At 35.5% G+C, this 17,923-nt stretch overlaps 1 protein-coding gene across 1 annotated transcript in view; it reads left to right on the top strand.

The window, feature by feature from the left end:
- Positions 1-17,923, top strand: part of LOC136042578 (tolloid-like protein 1) — a gene marked incomplete at its 5' end in the record, with an annotated part of 59,486 nt that overhangs the window by 10,997 nt on the left and 30,566 nt on the right. The window contains 4 exons of the mRNA XM_065727539.1: positions 4,812-5,002; positions 13,459-13,621; positions 14,993-15,183; positions 17,286-17,442. Coding sequence (XP_065583611.1) covers positions 4,812-5,002; positions 13,459-13,621; positions 14,993-15,183; positions 17,286-17,442 — 702 coding nt within the window. The remainder of the gene's footprint in view (positions 1-4,811; positions 5,003-13,458; positions 13,622-14,992; positions 15,184-17,285; positions 17,443-17,923) is intronic.

The raw sequence follows: 17,923 nt of genomic DNA, 5'->3' as shown, positions 1-17,923 counted from the left end.
AACACTTAAAGCGGTGAGATCAGGATGAAACTGGATGGGAAGAATAGAAACCTGTCTAAGATACGTGACTGACAGAACTGGACCGGATCTGCTCTCTTTGGTGGAATTGGGGGGGGGGGGTAATTTTGAAAATTGAGGTATTTGTAACTTACGAAAGGGTGACCAGATCTTAATGAAATTTGATATTTAGAAGGATCTTGTGCTTTAAAGTTCTAATTTCAAATTCCGACCAGATCCTGTGACATTCGGGGGAGTTGGAGGGGGAAACCGTAATTATTGGAAAACATGAAAATTGGGGTATTTTTATCTTACGAATAGATGATCGGATCGTAATGAAATTTGATTTTTAGAAGGAATTCATGTCTCAGAGCTCTTATTTCAAATCCCGACCAGATTTTTTGACATTGGGGGGAGTTGGAGAGGGAAATCTTGGAAAAACACTTGGAGTGGAGAAATCGGGATGAAGCTTGGTGGATAGAATAAACAAATGTCCTTGATACGTGAGTGACAGAATCGTACTGGATTTGCTCTCTTTGGGGGAGTTGGGGGGAGGGGTTCAGTGATTTGGTGAGTTCGGTGCTTCTGGACGTGCTAGGGCGATGAAAATTGGTAGGCGTGTCAGGGAGCTGCACAGTTTGACTTGATAAAGTCGTTTTCCCAGATTCGACCATCTGGGGGGCAAAAGGGAGAGCAAAAATTAGAAAAAATTAGGTATTTATAACTTACGAGTGGGTGATCGGATCTTAATGAATTTTGATATTTAGAAGGACTTTGTGACTCAGAGCTCTTATTTTAAATCTTCACTGGCATTAAGCCTCTTATTTTCCTTTTTAAATCAATCTATTGATTCATAGAATTTTGTTAGAGCTCATACCATATAATCTCTTGGCTCTTAGCTCTTCTCGCCTCGTCACAAGTGCCACATGAGCTCTTAGCTCTTGTTTATACTTGGATTTTGTGTTTTAAGTAAAATAGTAGTTTTCTATAATCATACAAACATGGGGGAATATCATCAGATGGCTCATTTGCACTAGTTTTATCGATATATTTTTGACAGACTCTGAAGCAAAAATTTTGTTCGTTATAATTTTCAACCTCGCTCAACTTCGCACTTTTGTTCGTTATAAGTTTCAACTTTGCTCAACTTTGCACTCCTCACACTTGGTGGAATAGATAAAAAGCAGGTAGATAGAGCAATAGCTTTATCTATGCTATTCTGGTAGCCCACTAGTCCCATCTTTTCCACTTGAGACATGCCACAGAAAGTGCCATTTTTTGTGCCATTTGGCATTTACAGATGGCGCAATTAATAGAAAATACGTAGAAATGAGCAATAGCTTTTATATGAGCTATGAAATATTTCTCCACGAAGCCCTGGCTGGCCGCTAGCCCCACCACTTGGAAAATGCAACCGAAAGTACCATGTGTAGCACAATATGTATTCCTGTTTTTATGCATATATTTTTCTATACTTTTTATACCCCTTAAGCATTTGTTAGAAAGGAAATCAAACACCCCTACCTTGTTTTATACCTGTTGTTCTGTTTAACTATTGTTGCAATGCCAAATTTAAAAACTTTAAATATAACACAAAATTTAAATGGTTACGAAATCTTAATCCAGTAGAAAGAACGTACCCCCTATGGGTGTCATGAACACCATAGATAGGATACTGCTTAATCTTCTTAGGTTCTTGGAAGTAGTGTTTTATTTTCTCCACCTTATAAAGGTTTACGTTAACTCGTGACTGAATTTTCAAATAAAAAGACGATTGGTTCACTATCAATCCTGCTTACGAGTAAGATAATAGCTACCGCCACAATATTTCTTCAGTAATTTGCTTTCAGCAAAAATCTTTCAGCCTGTAAAGCTTTGGTTTCTTCCAATACCTCTCACTTTTTCTTCAAATCTCTCTGACTTTTGTGTATTCCTAGACTAGAGACTACATCCTATTGAAATTTAACTCTAACCAGAGTAAAAGATGTATCTAATCTTAGAGTTGAGGCCCAAATTCAACGACCCTCCTTTCTCCCCATTCACAGATTTGGAAGAAAATGTTGATAATATTTTACCAAGAATGGGGAAAGAAATCAAAATCTGGTCATTTGATTGGAAACTAGTTAAAGCCCAATATGGTGGAGCAATTATCAACTTTGCTGTGCACGAAAAGATGCACGCAAGCAGCCTATTAAAAAAAGCGTTTTCGTTGGCTGCTAGCGACAGAAATTAGTTGCAATCCTGGCTCTGCCGGTTCTTTGTTTCTGGCACAAATTAGTTAGCTTGCCCAAATGGGCTCTGAACGAAGTGAGAAGCATATTTTGACCTTCTAATCGGTACTAGTTCAAACTTATTCTTATGGCTGGGGTTGAATTCAGTGAAACAAGGCTCAATTTAAATATGGGTGAGCTACATAAAGGTGAAGTCAAAAGTGTTTTGATTTAAACATGGGTCAATCTGAACCAGGGTTTGGTTAAATGGGGTTGAGTTGTACTCAGTCAAATGAGGTTGCAGCTATATGGGTTTGAGTTGCACGGGACCTAGTTAAACTTGGGTTCAGTTATAGTCAAACCAATAGTGTTGAGTTGTACAGGGGTTTAGTTACCCAGGGCTCAGTTAAATGAAGTTGAGTTGCTCGTGGGTCCGCTTAAATGGGGGTTCAGTTGCACGAGGAGTCAGTTAAATGGGGTTCAGCTGTACGGAAGCTCAATTACATGGGTTCAGTTACTCTCGCACCCCCTTGTTTTTAGAATGTGTAACGTAATTGCAACACTGTCATGTTTTAATTTGCCCTTTAAATGGGTTTGAATATAACGCCGTTCACACGAAAGATGTATATATATATATATATATATATATATATATATATATATATATATATATATATATATATATATATATATATATATATATAAATAAATATATAAATATACAAATATATATATAAAAGCTCTAAAGTTAAGTCAGCCAAAAGATGCACGTCCTTCCCAAGACCCACCAAAATATTGCCATGCCCCATGTTGAGAATCAGGGATCTAGACTTTTATGGTAGCCTTTTTTCGACGCTACCCTGAATTTTCGCTTAGATATTGCACCAATAAAGACCATTTTTGGTGCCATATCATACTTTGTGGTTGAATTATCGGGACAAATTTACAAATAACACCTGGGTGTTATCAAGAGCTTTAAAATAAGTCAAGAAACATTTATCCACGATCCCGCAGTAGTGTGCTGCTTGTACTAATCAACCCGTGATTTATAAAAATTATTAAGGAAATGGGAAGGAAACTTATTAAAACGGAGGAGGGGGAATATTTTTGCCATGGAAAGGCAGTGTGGTCTTCGAAGTTATCTAAGGGAGGGAGAGTATGAAAGAGGGGGGATAGTAGCACTCGGGTTTAAGGTTACGACCATTACGATTATGACTGTACCCTTTCCATGCTTTTTAGTTCATCTAATCCAGATGTGTCCCCAAAAAATATCAGTTTTGCTGCCATATGGCACTTTATGACAGTGTTGTCGAGACGAAAAAAAGCACATAGATATGAAAATTATCTTTGAACTGAGACCTTAACCAGCTCTCTGTGTGCTGCTGTAGCAAACTAGTCTTATTAGCCAGTAGAAGATTAATGAAAATATTAAAAGGGCTGGGAAGGGAATATAAAAGATGGGAGATTATAAACCTATAGTTGGAGATATTCCACCATGGTGGATTATAAACCATGGTGGAGATATTCCACCCTGGAGATTGTCACTATTTCCTTTTCATTCTCCCATCGTTTCTATTCCAGAAATGGCACCCAATGTGCACTTTTTGCGTTTCACACAGCACTTTATGATGGTGCTATCTGATTGAATGTACAAAACACGATTTGGAATAAAGATTAGTTTTCAAATGAGCCCTTAAACAGCTTTTTATGATGTTCCGGTGCCGTGATAGCAAGGAAAAAATATAAGAAACAAACAAGGGACACAACAGTGCCACCCCTGCTAAAAGTGATTTTTATATTGTTACAGATGGAGGGCTGTAATTTTTCTGTCTGAGGTTTTCGATATGGACTTTTTGATAAGGTATTTTTATTTTAACCCAACGCCTTTTTCTGGCACTCTCAAAATTCCTGTAAATTTGTTTCAGAATACCATTATGATTAACAAAAAATTAGTCACTCTTCCTGAATTCACTGCAAATGGCTATGTTTTCTGACCAGGAAGTTTTTGTTAAAAGACTTTTTAAGGTTTTGGTTTCTATGGGACTTGTTTCACTCTTTACTAGGTTACGGCAACCATGACCACTCTAGAGCTTTGCCTCTGACATTCTATCCACTGAATGCCGGACAAACAAATCATTGATTTTTCATAGGGAGTAAAAGAAAAAAAGAGTAAAGGTATTTAAATACTCTTTCTGAGCCTACATGGTTCTTAAATACCAAAACGAGAAATATTTATAAATTGTGATCTCTCAACCTTATGGTGAATCATCCTCAAACCCCTTCCTCTTTGAGTTACTATGCTCTTTTTTAAAGTACACAGTGTATTACAAGACCATTTGTTTTTTAGTAGCATAATCGATAGATGCTGCTTGACAATACAGAGCTCAGGGATCAATCCCTCTTTCAGCAAGGTTAAGTGACACGCTTGTCACTTGTCCCTTAAAAAAAACCCCAGAAACTGAAAGGTGAATTTCAAGTCCCTGTAAGCCAGGAATGGCTGTGCAAAATTTTTTATACTTATGCAATTGGAGGGTTATATTGAATATATATATATTTTAATATGTTGGGCATTAATTTGTTGATTTAACAACATTCTATTTCTAGCATGCGGAGGCTTCTTTCCTGCTGTAGAAGGCACCATCAGTTTTCCATCGAGTGAAAGCGACCTATACCCTCATTTAGTAAGCTGTGCTTGGGTGATAACAACACGTCCAGGAAAAGTTTTAAACGTAACTTTCACGAGATTCAATATTGAGGGATCAACAGTAAATCAATGTCTCTTTGACTGGTTACAGGTAAAACATTTTCTTTTTATTTGGTAAAGTGTTTCAATATGGATATTTTTTTGCGTTGAGTCGTGGGCGTTTTAAACCAGCCCTTTTATAAGGCTAATCAAATTTTAGGGTGAAAATGGAGAAGTGTGGAACATGCTACTGTTAGTGATGCGCACTAGAAATTTCAACTAGCCTCCAAAACCACGGGAAGCACTTTTCATGCTAAAATCTCTGAAAATACCATATTCCCACAACTTTTGTCCACGGTACAAGCTTTAGTCCTCATTTTAAGTGTTCTCAACGCGAAAAAAATATCGATATGGAAACATTTTTAGTCAGGTGTCAGCCTGTTGAGATGATTCCATATTGTCGGGCCTATGTGTCCGACAGCTAGTATTCTTAGAGGTAGTATTCTTTACCTCATTAATCAGATCGTTTCCATGTCGGGTAACATACTGATGGTAAAATGAATTATGTTCAAAAATTATTTCTAAGAACTTTAGGTCCTGAATTATTCAAGCACTGAAAAACAAAAATGCCTATCTGCGTATCTCTAATTTGACCTACATTTAATAAATTCAACTTTTTAAATATACTTAACATGCTATCAGTTCCTCGGTCATATTTTCCAATAATTCGAACAGCTTTATTTTGCTGTTCCTGTACTCTCTTATAATTTGTGTAAAAATCACTCGCCCATATCATACATCCATAAATAATGTAAGACGATACTAACGAATGGTACAATGACAGCAGTACTTTAGTTGGAAACAAATATTTAAGTTTACGCAGCATCCCAACACCTCTTGAAACTTTACATGAAATCACATCATAATCTTTTGCATTATCATGTGAAAATATTCATTCCATTCCAGTGAACCATACTACATGAGCCATAGACAATGAGGGTAATAATGATAGTTTCTGATAAAGTGCAATTGGCTACCAGTTAGTAAACTCAAATGTCACTATCCTAATCTCTTTACTTCATAGATATGGATTTATTCGGCACACTAAATTTTTTCACAGCTAATTCGCCATGTGGTAAAATCTTGGTGATTTTTCCGAATTGAAAATGGAGATTTTTTGTTTCTTTGGCAACCCTGGCAATTTGGTTCATTAGATCTATTGAGCTCTGAAGAATATGACATAATTTTCTATACTTTTCTGCTTCTATTTTGTTATCCAGTGCAATATTTTGCATTATCATTACACTTTTAAAATAAACAATCCTGTAATCATTTTTGTACACTCTTTTGTGCCCCCCCCCCTCCGTGGCTTCTGAATTCGGAACTGGTGACTAAGACGTCAATATGCTAGTAAATTTGTTTTTGGCGAATGATTTACTGTTTTAGATATGTATTTCAGTAGAAGGTGTAAACAAATTTTATATTCTTAAATTTTGCAACAACAAATATCATTTACTGGAATTTTGGAAATCGTAAAGTCATAACATAATAAATCCGATGTTTTTGTGACTTTGGGGGGTTTCCGGTATGTCACTTCAGCGTGAGTATTGTTTTATCATCCTGTTCAATATCGCAACTCCGAAAAATAAGCTAAAAACTCGTGTTGTTACCTCCTCATGTTTAATAATTACGTGAGCCTGCTTATTCTCTTTTTTATCGCTAGTACTTTTTCGGTGCTTGTTGGTTATTGGAAACACACCCAAGAAGTGAAGTTAGGTTAATCCTTATGAAATATGACAAAACACAATGATAAAATAGAGCTTTAGAAACAAAATTAGGGGAACTTAACCCAGCCTAACGTAGCCTACTAACGTAACTCCCAATGTTCCCCAATGTTCAAATATATAGCCCAAATTATTCAAGTCCAATGCATTGTATCATCCGTCACTTGTTTCTGTAACTATGAAACTGGTTTTCTTGAATATGTTTCCACTAACCAAAGAGTACCATTTTCTAATTATATACTGAATAATACAGTGTCGCTTTCAGCCATTGTGTGCTAAATAAACACAATTACAACCCTGAAAAAGGCAAAAATAGTCAATCAGTCTATAAGTATAAAAACTTGGCACTAATGAATTATACGAGAAACACTCGAGAATTTGGATTGCGAACATAAGACATTACCTGTTTTTCACTGTGTTAATACCAAACAATTAGCTTCGGTTCGCTTGGAAAATGCATTGTAGCTATATTTTAATTAAATATTTAGTTGACATTTTGGTTTGGTTAAGTTAGTTTAGGTTATGTATTTAATATAATGCGCTCTGAGCGTCCTCCCTTCCATGATTCTTTGTTGAAATTTTTGCGATTTTGTTAATAATACATCTGAATACATCTAATACTGAATATATCTAATAACTAATATACATCTAATACTGAATAATACAGGCTTCTTCATTTTACTGTGTTTTTGATTTTGTTTTGAAAATTTATTTGGTTAGAATTATACTAGTCAAGAAATGAAAGGCTGTTGATTCTTAAGTGGTTCGTTTTTAGTGTCTAACTATATATAATTGACGACCGAGACACAGGGATTGTTTGAATAGAAATTACAGACCGGGACACCGGGACACAAATGACGACCGGGACACTGGGACAGAGGGAATATAAATGACGACCGGGAAACTCAAAGAGAAAATACAAACTGGGACACCAGGACACAAATGACGACCGGGACACAGGGAATATAAATGCTATTTATATGCACAGAATGTTGTACATTCGCATGTTTTACGTAGTTAAAAATATATATTTATATCTATCTCTATTCACAGGTGGGACACAGGGACACAGCTACAATGGCGCGTAACTAATATGGCGCGTAACGACTTACGCGCGCGGGGGGGCTTGGGGGGCTGGGCGCGAAGCGCCCCACCAACTAGGTGTTCGCGAAGCGCCACCCCAACAGCTAGTATATATATATATATATATATATATATATATATATATATATATATATATATATATATTATTTATTATTCATTATTCGTTTTTTATTATTTATTATATTTTATATATTATTTATTATTTAATATTTATTATTTTTTATAGTTTATATTTTTTGTGTTTGGCTCCATGGTGTGTGTTTGTTTCTGTGTTTGTGCTGTTGAATTGGTGATTTCTTTTTATCACTAGGCCTATAGACCTTGGCCTCTCATTCATATCTTTTTAAATTACTAAAACGTAGGACTAAAAAGATGAAGCTATGAGAGGACGGAGCAAAATTGGGTAGCAACGTGGGATACAAAGAAACAAAGGAAGTGATTGTGAAATTTAACACAGAGCTGGCTAAATAAGGAGAAAAACAATCATTGCTTCCTTAAAATAGCTGAGAAGAGAATGAGCGGAATTCTGAAGTTACTCATAGGAGGGGGCATGGGCCTCGCCAAAATCCTGGATCTTCACCAATTTTTGGGCTCTTGTGATTCTATTTATATCATACAGATAATTTTTAATATTAGCCCCTGTGACACATGTATCAGTGTTTTTGAAAATGGGAGTCATTAATCAGCCACGGAGTCATTAATAGTCATTAATAATAGCGGAGTCATTAATATGACTCCATTAAATACACGGAGTCATTAATAACTCACGGAGTCATTAATAGCCCTAGCTACCCTGGGAAATATCCTCCAAACAGAGATTGCTAGATGGGTGATCTCTAGAAAGGTGATCTCTAGAAAAATATAGGAAGAAAGGTAAAGGTACAGGAAAGCAATCTCTCTTTTTCTCCTTAACATGGATATACAAGCTGAAGTACAATGATTAAAAATTATTGTTTGGGCTCTGTAGTGCGGGTGCATCAAGAGACTGAAGACACCTAGCTAAATAACTACCGTAGGAATTGTCCTAGGATAATTGATGCTAGGTGAGAAAACAGAATTCTAGGTGTAATTTTTGGGGAAGGGACGCCGGCTCTCTAATAATTATAGGTATACGCCAAGAGCATTGGAAACTAGAAGTGTGGAAACTTCGGCGATTTAACATGGAAAGATAGGAGTTGAAATCTACTCGTGCCAGACGCAGCTTAGTGGCTGGCGAAATCATTAAAATATCTTTAAATAAGTAGAAAAAATTCAAGTTGAACTGGATAATTGGAAAAGGCCTAAGCAAATAGTTTTGAAAACTCATAGTTTCCCATGATCTTTGGGCCTGATCTGTATATTTTTTTATCACTTTAAGGTGAAGTCTCTATGTGAGTGTTAAAAATCAAGTATTTGGCTGTTTGGGGTAGACTAACCTACTGTTTAAATACATATATAAGGCCTAGCCTATTTGTCTATGATGGCAAATGGTTATACCTAATTGCCTTGTTAACATAATTAGGCCTAGTACATATACTAGGTCTAATTATTAGTAGGGCTAGGTTTGATGAGGGCAAATCATGGCTAATTAATTAGGCTTAAAAAATGCCAATTTTCGTCAGACGTTAGATGGCGTTGGTGACTTTTTTTTACACTAGCGCCAGTTCCGTCTCTTACGAGTTATCAATACTCTTTGGGTAAATTTTTGACTGAAAGTATATCAGCTAAACGAAAAGTGCGTTTTGAACCCGCTTTTCAGGGCTACATATGAAAAGAAAGTTAATATGACAGCAATTCATTTTCCGTATAAAGAACGACAAGCTTCCAACCACTGTGCTTCGGCACTCAAAATGTGTAGAAAGGGGTTATAAGAAAGAATTTGAAGGAAATTGGAACTTCGCAAGAGTGGTTAAAGAGTGAAAGTTTGAAGAGGTTGGGGAGAAATAAGAGTGTTGACAGCTGTCAGGTGACTCTGCTGTAGTGAACTATTAGAAGTAGAAGTAGGATAAATGCACAAATCATCATACACATTATATGTACTTTGTTACTTTTTTTTCTACATTTTATCATAGTAGAATACTTTTTTTTCTTCTAATGTTTTTCCATTTTAGAAATGGCCTCGGAAAATTCAGAGCATATGTCTGAGAATGCCACATACTCATGAACTATTTTTGTTGTTAGGGGGTGGATGTTGCAATGAAAAATGGAGGGTTATTTTTCAATTGTATATCATATTGTAGGATCAAATCAAGAAAATTTTTAATAGTTTTAGATTGAAGGTAGGCCCAAAGCTCACCATTGTGTGTAGCTTTATCCAAAAAAAAAAGGAAAAATAACTGCAAATACTAGTGAAAACTATAAGGCGATATGACTGATGATTTGATCAAATTATTTAGTTGGAATGCAGTCAATTTACCTTGTACGTTTATTAAAAGGAACAGCCAAAATAGAATCTCTTATCGGAAAGATCTGGCCTCAATAAATATTCCTGAATAGAAAAATCTAACCAGAAAAAATGGCTTGAATCTTCGGACTTTCGTTCACGGAGCATTTAAGTAGCTATGATGACACTAGGTCATTCATTTACATTGTGTAGATGGATAGATAGATAGATTTATTCACAAGAAAGCCCAATTGGGCCATGGTGACATACACAAAACAAGCGAAAAAATACAGCAACAAAACATAGACTGAAAAGACACTAAAACTAATTATTTAAGAAAATCATCATAAAACTTTATATTAAATATATCATTAAATTTTCATTCGGCACGTAAGAAAATAATGTTAATAGCCGCATCAGATCTAGCAGCCTATTGTGTTTGTTGCTAATATTAGCTTTCATTGTAATTTAAACAAAATCTCGTTTGTTGCTACTCGTAGCTTTCATTACTATCGAAATAAAAGGAATCTTAAAAAAGATATAATTAGATTTACATTATTATATATTATTTCATTTATTATTTATTGTTTATTACTACTTATACAATATTTATTATATAATATTTCACACAAAAGATGATCGAAAATATCATAGTAAACCAAGTTGTGGGTCATCAGTTGAAGATTGCAGAACCTATCGTTGTGCTGACTTGAAAAATACCGACCATAGATCAGTTTTTGTTTAATTCAACCTACGACTCGAAAGATCAGCCTGCAAAGCGACGCAACTATAGCTGGACACTCAGAAACTAAACACCGAAATATTCCACCAAAAGTATGCAGTCAAAATACAGAACAGATTTGAATGTTTCAATATGAATGTTCCTTTTTTGACCCGGACGTAATGTAGAAGACATACAAAAACAACGTACTTAAGGTCGCCACTGAAACCGTTGGTCTCAAGATGTGCTCCAAGAATTCCTGGTTGTCGCAAGAAGTTTTGCAGATCATTTAACAACGCAAGAAAGCGTAAAATATGGCACGAATAGGTGACATCATGTCGCTTTTCAAGCATTTCAGAATGTGTGGGATCACCATGGAAATTGGCAAGACCAAAAAGAAGGGTTGCTTCCTACTCAATACCTCGCTCTTTATGCTAAATCTTTTTAGAACTTTTAAAAAAGCTTCATTCCCTCATATACTAGTTTTTTTTTCTTTCTAATATTCCTTCTTACTTAAGTTAAAACCGTCTTCTAAAATTTATTTTTTTATTGTTTTCAGGCTTTGCCCAGAAATCCGGCTCCCCTTCATGGAAAATTATTTTTCTCGGTGGAAAATAATTTTTTTTCTATGGAAAATTCTTCACGGTAAAGTTTTTTCCACGTAAAATACCCTCTCCCTCCGGAAAATTCCCTTTACAATTCAAACATTGCTGAAGATAACTCCCGTTACATTTTTTTTCGGACAACCTCACCTGGAAAATTCTCCTTATTATACTTTCGTTTGAGAGAAACTTTAATTTCTGTTAGTTTTCAAGTCACTTCGGAAATCCCTTCCTCCCTGGAAAGTATTTCCTGAAAATCTCATCAGCCCTAGTGGAAAGTTGCTCCTGCGAAACATTCCCCGCGAAGAATTTCTCCCACCGAAAGCTACCCCCCCCCAGCGGATAAACCCTGCTAACAATTCTAACCCTGCTAAAAATTCCTAAAACATCCCTATATTTAAAATTGAGTTGACAAAGACTAAGCAAGACAATTAAAAAGAATTTTGTACAGGAATTCTGCCAAATTCCATCGGTGTAAAAAATTTACCCCTGGAAAGTTCATCCCACTCTCCGGAAACTTCCCTCAACAGAGAAAATTCTCATTGGAAAATCCACCCGAACTGAAATCCCCCCCCCCAAAAAAAAATCTCTATACTTCCCAATAACGAATATCGTATGTGAGCAATGGGCAAAGTGTTTAACTTATAGCCCTTTCTTTAGGAACTATGAAGGTCATTTTATCCCCAAAGGCATAGTTACCAGACAGATGGATATCTCAAAATTGTGGTCGGTTTACTTTGGGGGGAAATGGGTGTGGAAAGGGGGCTAGTTGCTTTCTAGTGTTTTTCGTCACTTAACTAAGTTTCTAGAACTTTACATTTACGATCGAATGATTCCCCCCCCCCTCATCCTCTACAATTGATGGTTCGTCATGATTTTCGGAGGGAAAAACAAACAAATAAACACGCATCCGTGAACTTTCCTCGGATCTTTCCTCTGGCAAAAACTGCGAAATTCCACATTGTTGTATATAGGAGCTTAAAATCTCTACAGTACGGCCCTCTGATGTGCTGAATATGTTGGTGTGATTTTCATTAAGACTACTTACCTTTTGTGGGCGTTTCTCCGCTTTTTCAAAAATTTGGCAAACTTTTTCTGGCTCGTAACTTTTGATGGTTAACATTAAACTGAATCAACCTTATATATTTGTCATTTCAAATTTTTTTACGTATCTATTGTTATCAAACCTATTGAGCCACATTGCTCTTCACCTACAGTTCGTTAGCATTAACTGTTTGACCTAATTCAGTTAACTCTTCGTAGTTAATTCTGATTCAAGCTCAAGATAACTTAAGTCTAAACCTGGATGTATCCTTCAGAGATGTACCCAGAGAGAGGTGACTTGCGTCTTTTCTACAACTAGCCACGGTTTGATGCCCAAAACTATTCGATTTGAATTCAATAAAATCAAAGGAATCGGCCTTGACCTCGTTTTAAAAAAAAACTCCCTGTGATTTTAATTCAATTTTAATTATTCTAATGTCCTAAACCCTTGTAACCTACCCACACTTCAAATCCTATATTTTCTTGAACTTCTGGGCTCTCCTTATTGTAATTTTCAAATACAATAGCTTTTTTTTAAATTTTAAGGCTTCTCCTGAACTTTTTGAATTATTGATCCCCCTCCCCAAGGAAAATCCTTATCAAGTATCTAACATCCATGCTTTCTGTGAAAAAAAAATGAAAGTGTTATCTGAACTAATCTTTTACCCATGCAAAGAGGGGAAAAGAGCTTGATGATAGAGCAGTTTGCTTGGAAGCGCGCTTCAAAAACAGGTTAAAATTTGGGAAAATCTAGATACATAGATATAGTTTTCGGAAAAGTTCCAAAGCCCTTCCCATTCGAAGAATTTTCTAATATCCCTGCTAAATCTCGGCTGTTAGCACATTCTTTTATCCAGCAAGCAGCTTTGCTTAGGATGTTAATCGTATGCACATTCAGTTAACTTGTTATGGGAAAAGCCCATTTTAGTATAAGCTGACTCTGTTTTATAGGTTCGTGACGGGTCGCATGACTACAGCCCTCTTCTTGGGAAATTTTGCAGCACTGGAAACCCGGCTCCACTTATCACCTCTGGACGAACTGCCTTGGTATATTTTCATTCTGACATGGCTTTATCTGATCATGGATTCCATATAACCTACGCGTCAATTCCGGGTATAAGTTATGTTGTATTTTGTCCTCTTCTTTGGCCTTCTTCTTCTTTTCTCTTTTCTCTTCAAAGCTATTCACTTTTTTTGTTTTCAATACTATTCTTCCTATTGAAAGAAATCCGGACTTGTTCCAGCGATCTATTGACTTAGAATTTTTTGTTGTTATTTCCAAATAAAAAAGCAAACAATTTTGGTTTCGCCTTTTTTTAATATTTTGAAACAAAATTTATTTGACTTGCAAAATAAAATCACTTTAAACATTGGAAAATTTTTTAATTTTTTTGTCTATTCAACCAAGATTTTGGAAAATCAAAGTGGTTCTGAAGCATAGTTTTTTTAAAGGAAAAAACAGAAATTCAGATTTCCTCATTTTTTTCTTGCAATAACCAATAAATTTTGCTGTAAGAAGAGGAGCTAAATTTGATGATTTTGAACTAGTATTAATGTGACGGGATAATCAGAAAATTCTGACTAATTCCTATGAAAGTTCTCAGAAATAAATGTTTTTCAGTGCTGTCTATCTTTTAACTACCAGTTGTTCATCTGATCTGTTAGCACGTTTTCTTGAATGTCTTGGAAATTTTCAACGCATGCGGATTTGTGTATTGCTGCGAAAATGCTGCTACAAGCTCGTTCTCTATTTGCAGAATCGCTGCAATTTTCTGCCTATGTCCGTGGGAACTAATGAAATTTCTGAGCAGAAAAAAAATGGGTACCATTATTTGAAGGTTTCGAATTTTCTCAGCAAATTCCTCAGATTTTTTTTTTTTTTTTTTTTTTTTTTTTTTTTTTTTTTTTTTTTTTTTTTTTTATGCTGAGCTCAGAAGAAACAAAAGTTGTTGATGTATCTCAAGTTTGAACTATTTTCTTTTCAATTATACATAGCAATTGCTAATCATGTTTAAGCATTATTACTTTTTCAGTCTTTAAGAAAATTTATGTTTGCAGAATTTTTCTCAAAAATTATGCTCAATTTCAAAGCAATATTTTACATTTTTTCTGAGCTTCCTGACCTGTTTCTTGCTGATCCTGTTATAGAAAAGGCCTCACAAATTTTTAGGGAAGGATCTCACAAATTTTTATGAAACAGAAGAAGAACCAAGAACACAATTATTTAATTCATTTTGCTGATATTCTGTTGAGGATCTATTAGACCAATCAAGGACAACTTCTCTATGTGCAATGAATTTTTGGTCTAACCTTAGTCTCAATATCATCATTATTTTGAAATGTTTTATTTTTCACCATGAAGAATATTGCTGTTTCATAAATATGCTGCACCCCTCTCAAATGCGCCCCATGCCCCAATTTTACTGGTTGTTAATGTGTTTTAATAACATAGTCAACCATAACTCTTATGCGACTTTTTTTCTAGCAATTCCAGGGTGCGGAGGCTTACTTACTGCCCCAGAAGGAACAGTAAGTTCACCTAATCATCCGGATTCATATGATCATAATCTTGTCTGTGAGTGGATAATACGGGCTCCAGTTGGTGAAAGATTACAGTTACAATTCGGGGAAATGCAGTTAGAGATATCTACTGTCTGCCGGTTCGATTACGTTGAGGTAATATATTTACTAACAATCTATCTATTTATTTGCATACCTCCACGTGGTGGGTTTGTACAAAGAGGGAGGGAGTCAGTATTCCCTAAGGTAACCTACGGTATCTCAAATCTGCAATAAATGAAAAAAAAATTGCCTAAAATATATTTTCCTTTTGTGTGTGCGTACTTACGCGTGTGTGTCTGTGTATATGTATGTGTGTGTGTTTGTATGTGAGTGTGTAAATGTGTGTATATGTGTGTTTGTATGTGTGTGTGCGTGTGTGTGTGTTTTCAGCCCTCTTTGGAATACTGCTCTGGGCGGCATTAGTTGACCTTCCTTTAGTAGTAATGCAAAGGCTTTTTTAATTTTGTTTTTAGTTTTAATGTAATTTTTGTGCATAAATTTGTATAGTGAATTGATTCTTATGGCTTTGTTCTAGCGCCAAAATGTTTGTATATGTTGGTTTAGCTATTCTTGTCTTGAGAAATTCACCAGTTTTGTAACGGTTTGACTCCTGAGTAAAGTTTTCATTGCTTTCTTTTGAAAACTGGCTTTCTTATTTTGTTACTGCTCTGATAAAGAGATACAATTCAAGCCAGGCAGACTCAAACTTTAGAGTATACCCTAATTTCACAGAAGTTCTACAATGGTTTTCTGAGGGGAACAAAGACCATCTGTGATTTCTGCAATTGCTTCTGAATTTCAGCCTCTGAAGATGAATCAGTGCAAATCTGGGGGCTGAGGTATATGAAACTGTTTACTTGATCCAAGTGTACTTGATTTACAGTTAATGCTAGAGGATCAGTATGATTTATTGCCCTAAATTTTGTCTTGGCTTTATCTTTAATTAGCCGTGGCTTGATGGCAATGTGATTTTAATTTAAAAATCAACGGCACCAAGCTGTAGAGAGCAAAAGATTGTCAATATCGTTTATCGATATTGTCAATAGATTGACAATATAGATTGACAATAGATTGACAGATTGTCAATATTGTCAATCGCTGTAAAGAGCGAAAGATTTTTACTCAATTTATTTGAATAACATTCCTCTACCCATTCATCAAAAGTTCTATTGTATAACTATTATTAAAATATGTTGCAAAATTTTGTCGAAAATATAAATAGCGAGCCAAAATCTAGGGAAACGCGAGTGGACTACAAGAATTTTAAGAATTTTATCGTCATTATATTTGAATCAGTAGAATTTGTTTTCATATGTAAATTCTTAGGTTCATCCTAATCGTGGGTAGGATTTCAAGGGAGTCACTTTTGATATTTCTATGACATACTTCAAGGATCAGCAAGTCATCTACGCATTAACATCTTTGGTGAATTACGATGAGTTTAAAAATTCGGTTTGATGATTTATTCTTATGTTTAGCGTTCCAGCATAACAGAACCCAAGTTTCAGCCAGAATCTTGTACGAAACTGTCGGTTTTAATATTTGGAATGGTCTATAAACGGCTCCAATCTGTGTTTGAATCTGTGTGTGTTTTCATGTGCGTGTGTGTGTATTTGCGTGTGTGTTTTCAGCCCTCTCTTGAAAAATGCTCTGGTCAAGATTAGTTCAACTTCCTTTGATAATAATGGGAAAACATTTCGTTTTTTATTTATTTTTCGTTTTTAGTCAACTTCGTTCAATTTTGTTTTTAGTTTTAATCGGATTCTTGAGCAGAAATTTTTGTTGTGAATTGATTCTTATGGCTTTGTTATAGCGCCAAAATGTTTGTATATGTTGGTTTAGCTATTCATGTCTTGAGAAATTTATCAGTTCTGGAACGGTTTGACTCCTGAATGAAGTTTTCATTGCTTTCGTTTTTTTACTGGATTTCTTGTTCTCCCACTGCTCTTGTAAAGAGAGGCAAGCAAGACGAGTCTGTAAAACATCTATGCGACCAAATATCAATTTTACAGTTGGAAGAAAAAAAAATCGCTTTTATTTCTTTAATTTTGTTTTTATACGGACAAGGATGACTCTTTACAGCAAATGTTGCTCAGCGTCCAAGGTCATTTGCTCAGACCAGTAAAAGAGTTTATTTTCCTAAATAGAGGAAGAAATTCTCCATTTTAATAGCCAGTGTTGTTTTAATATTCGTTTTGTGTTTCTTTCTTTTTTAGATCCGAGATGGTGAAAGCGAAGACAGTCCTTCCCTAGGCCGTTTTTGTGGAAGAAACTTACCACCCATTATTAGATCCTCGTCCAATCATTTATTCGTAAAGTTTCGATCCGACTACTCCGTTTCCCATGGTGGATTTAGAGCTCGCTATTCAACAAGTATGTAAGGTTTCACAGCTTTAGACTAGTAACCAAACTCCCGTTTTCAGGCGTTGGGCTCAAAGTTTACTTTAAATTTTTTCGTCAAAAATCTGTTTCCAGGTTCTCTTTATTCACCCCAGGGAAATTTTAAAGTGTTTTTTATTATTATAGTTTTCAAGCCCGTTGGACGTAGGTTCTTTAAAAGGAGATTGCATCAGAATAGCATGGTTGAATATGCGTTCCGATTGACTCAAAAAGGGCGCAGTTACGGATGACCTGCATACCCCATTCCCAACTCTGTACTGGATATGCCGTCTATGGTGTGGCCTGGAAACGGGATTTAAGATCTATCTTTTGCTGTAAATGAACGTTACCTGTGTTGCCTTAAAAATTGGTTTGTCGGGCTACATGGTTTTTAAAAGTTGCTGGTATATCAATAAAAAATAATTGATGGAGAATAGCTGGAATTACTTCATATGAGGTGATGAATTTTTAGATT

The sequence above is a fragment of the Artemia franciscana genome, unplaced genomic scaffold (assembly GCF_032884065.1).
Source record: "Artemia franciscana unplaced genomic scaffold, ASM3288406v1 Scaffold_1508, whole genome shotgun sequence".
Lineage (NCBI taxonomy): Eukaryota > Metazoa > Arthropoda > Branchiopoda > Anostraca > Artemiidae > Artemia > Artemia franciscana.
Note: the sequence above shows the minus strand (reverse complement) of the source record. Positions and strands in the feature narration are given on the sequence as shown.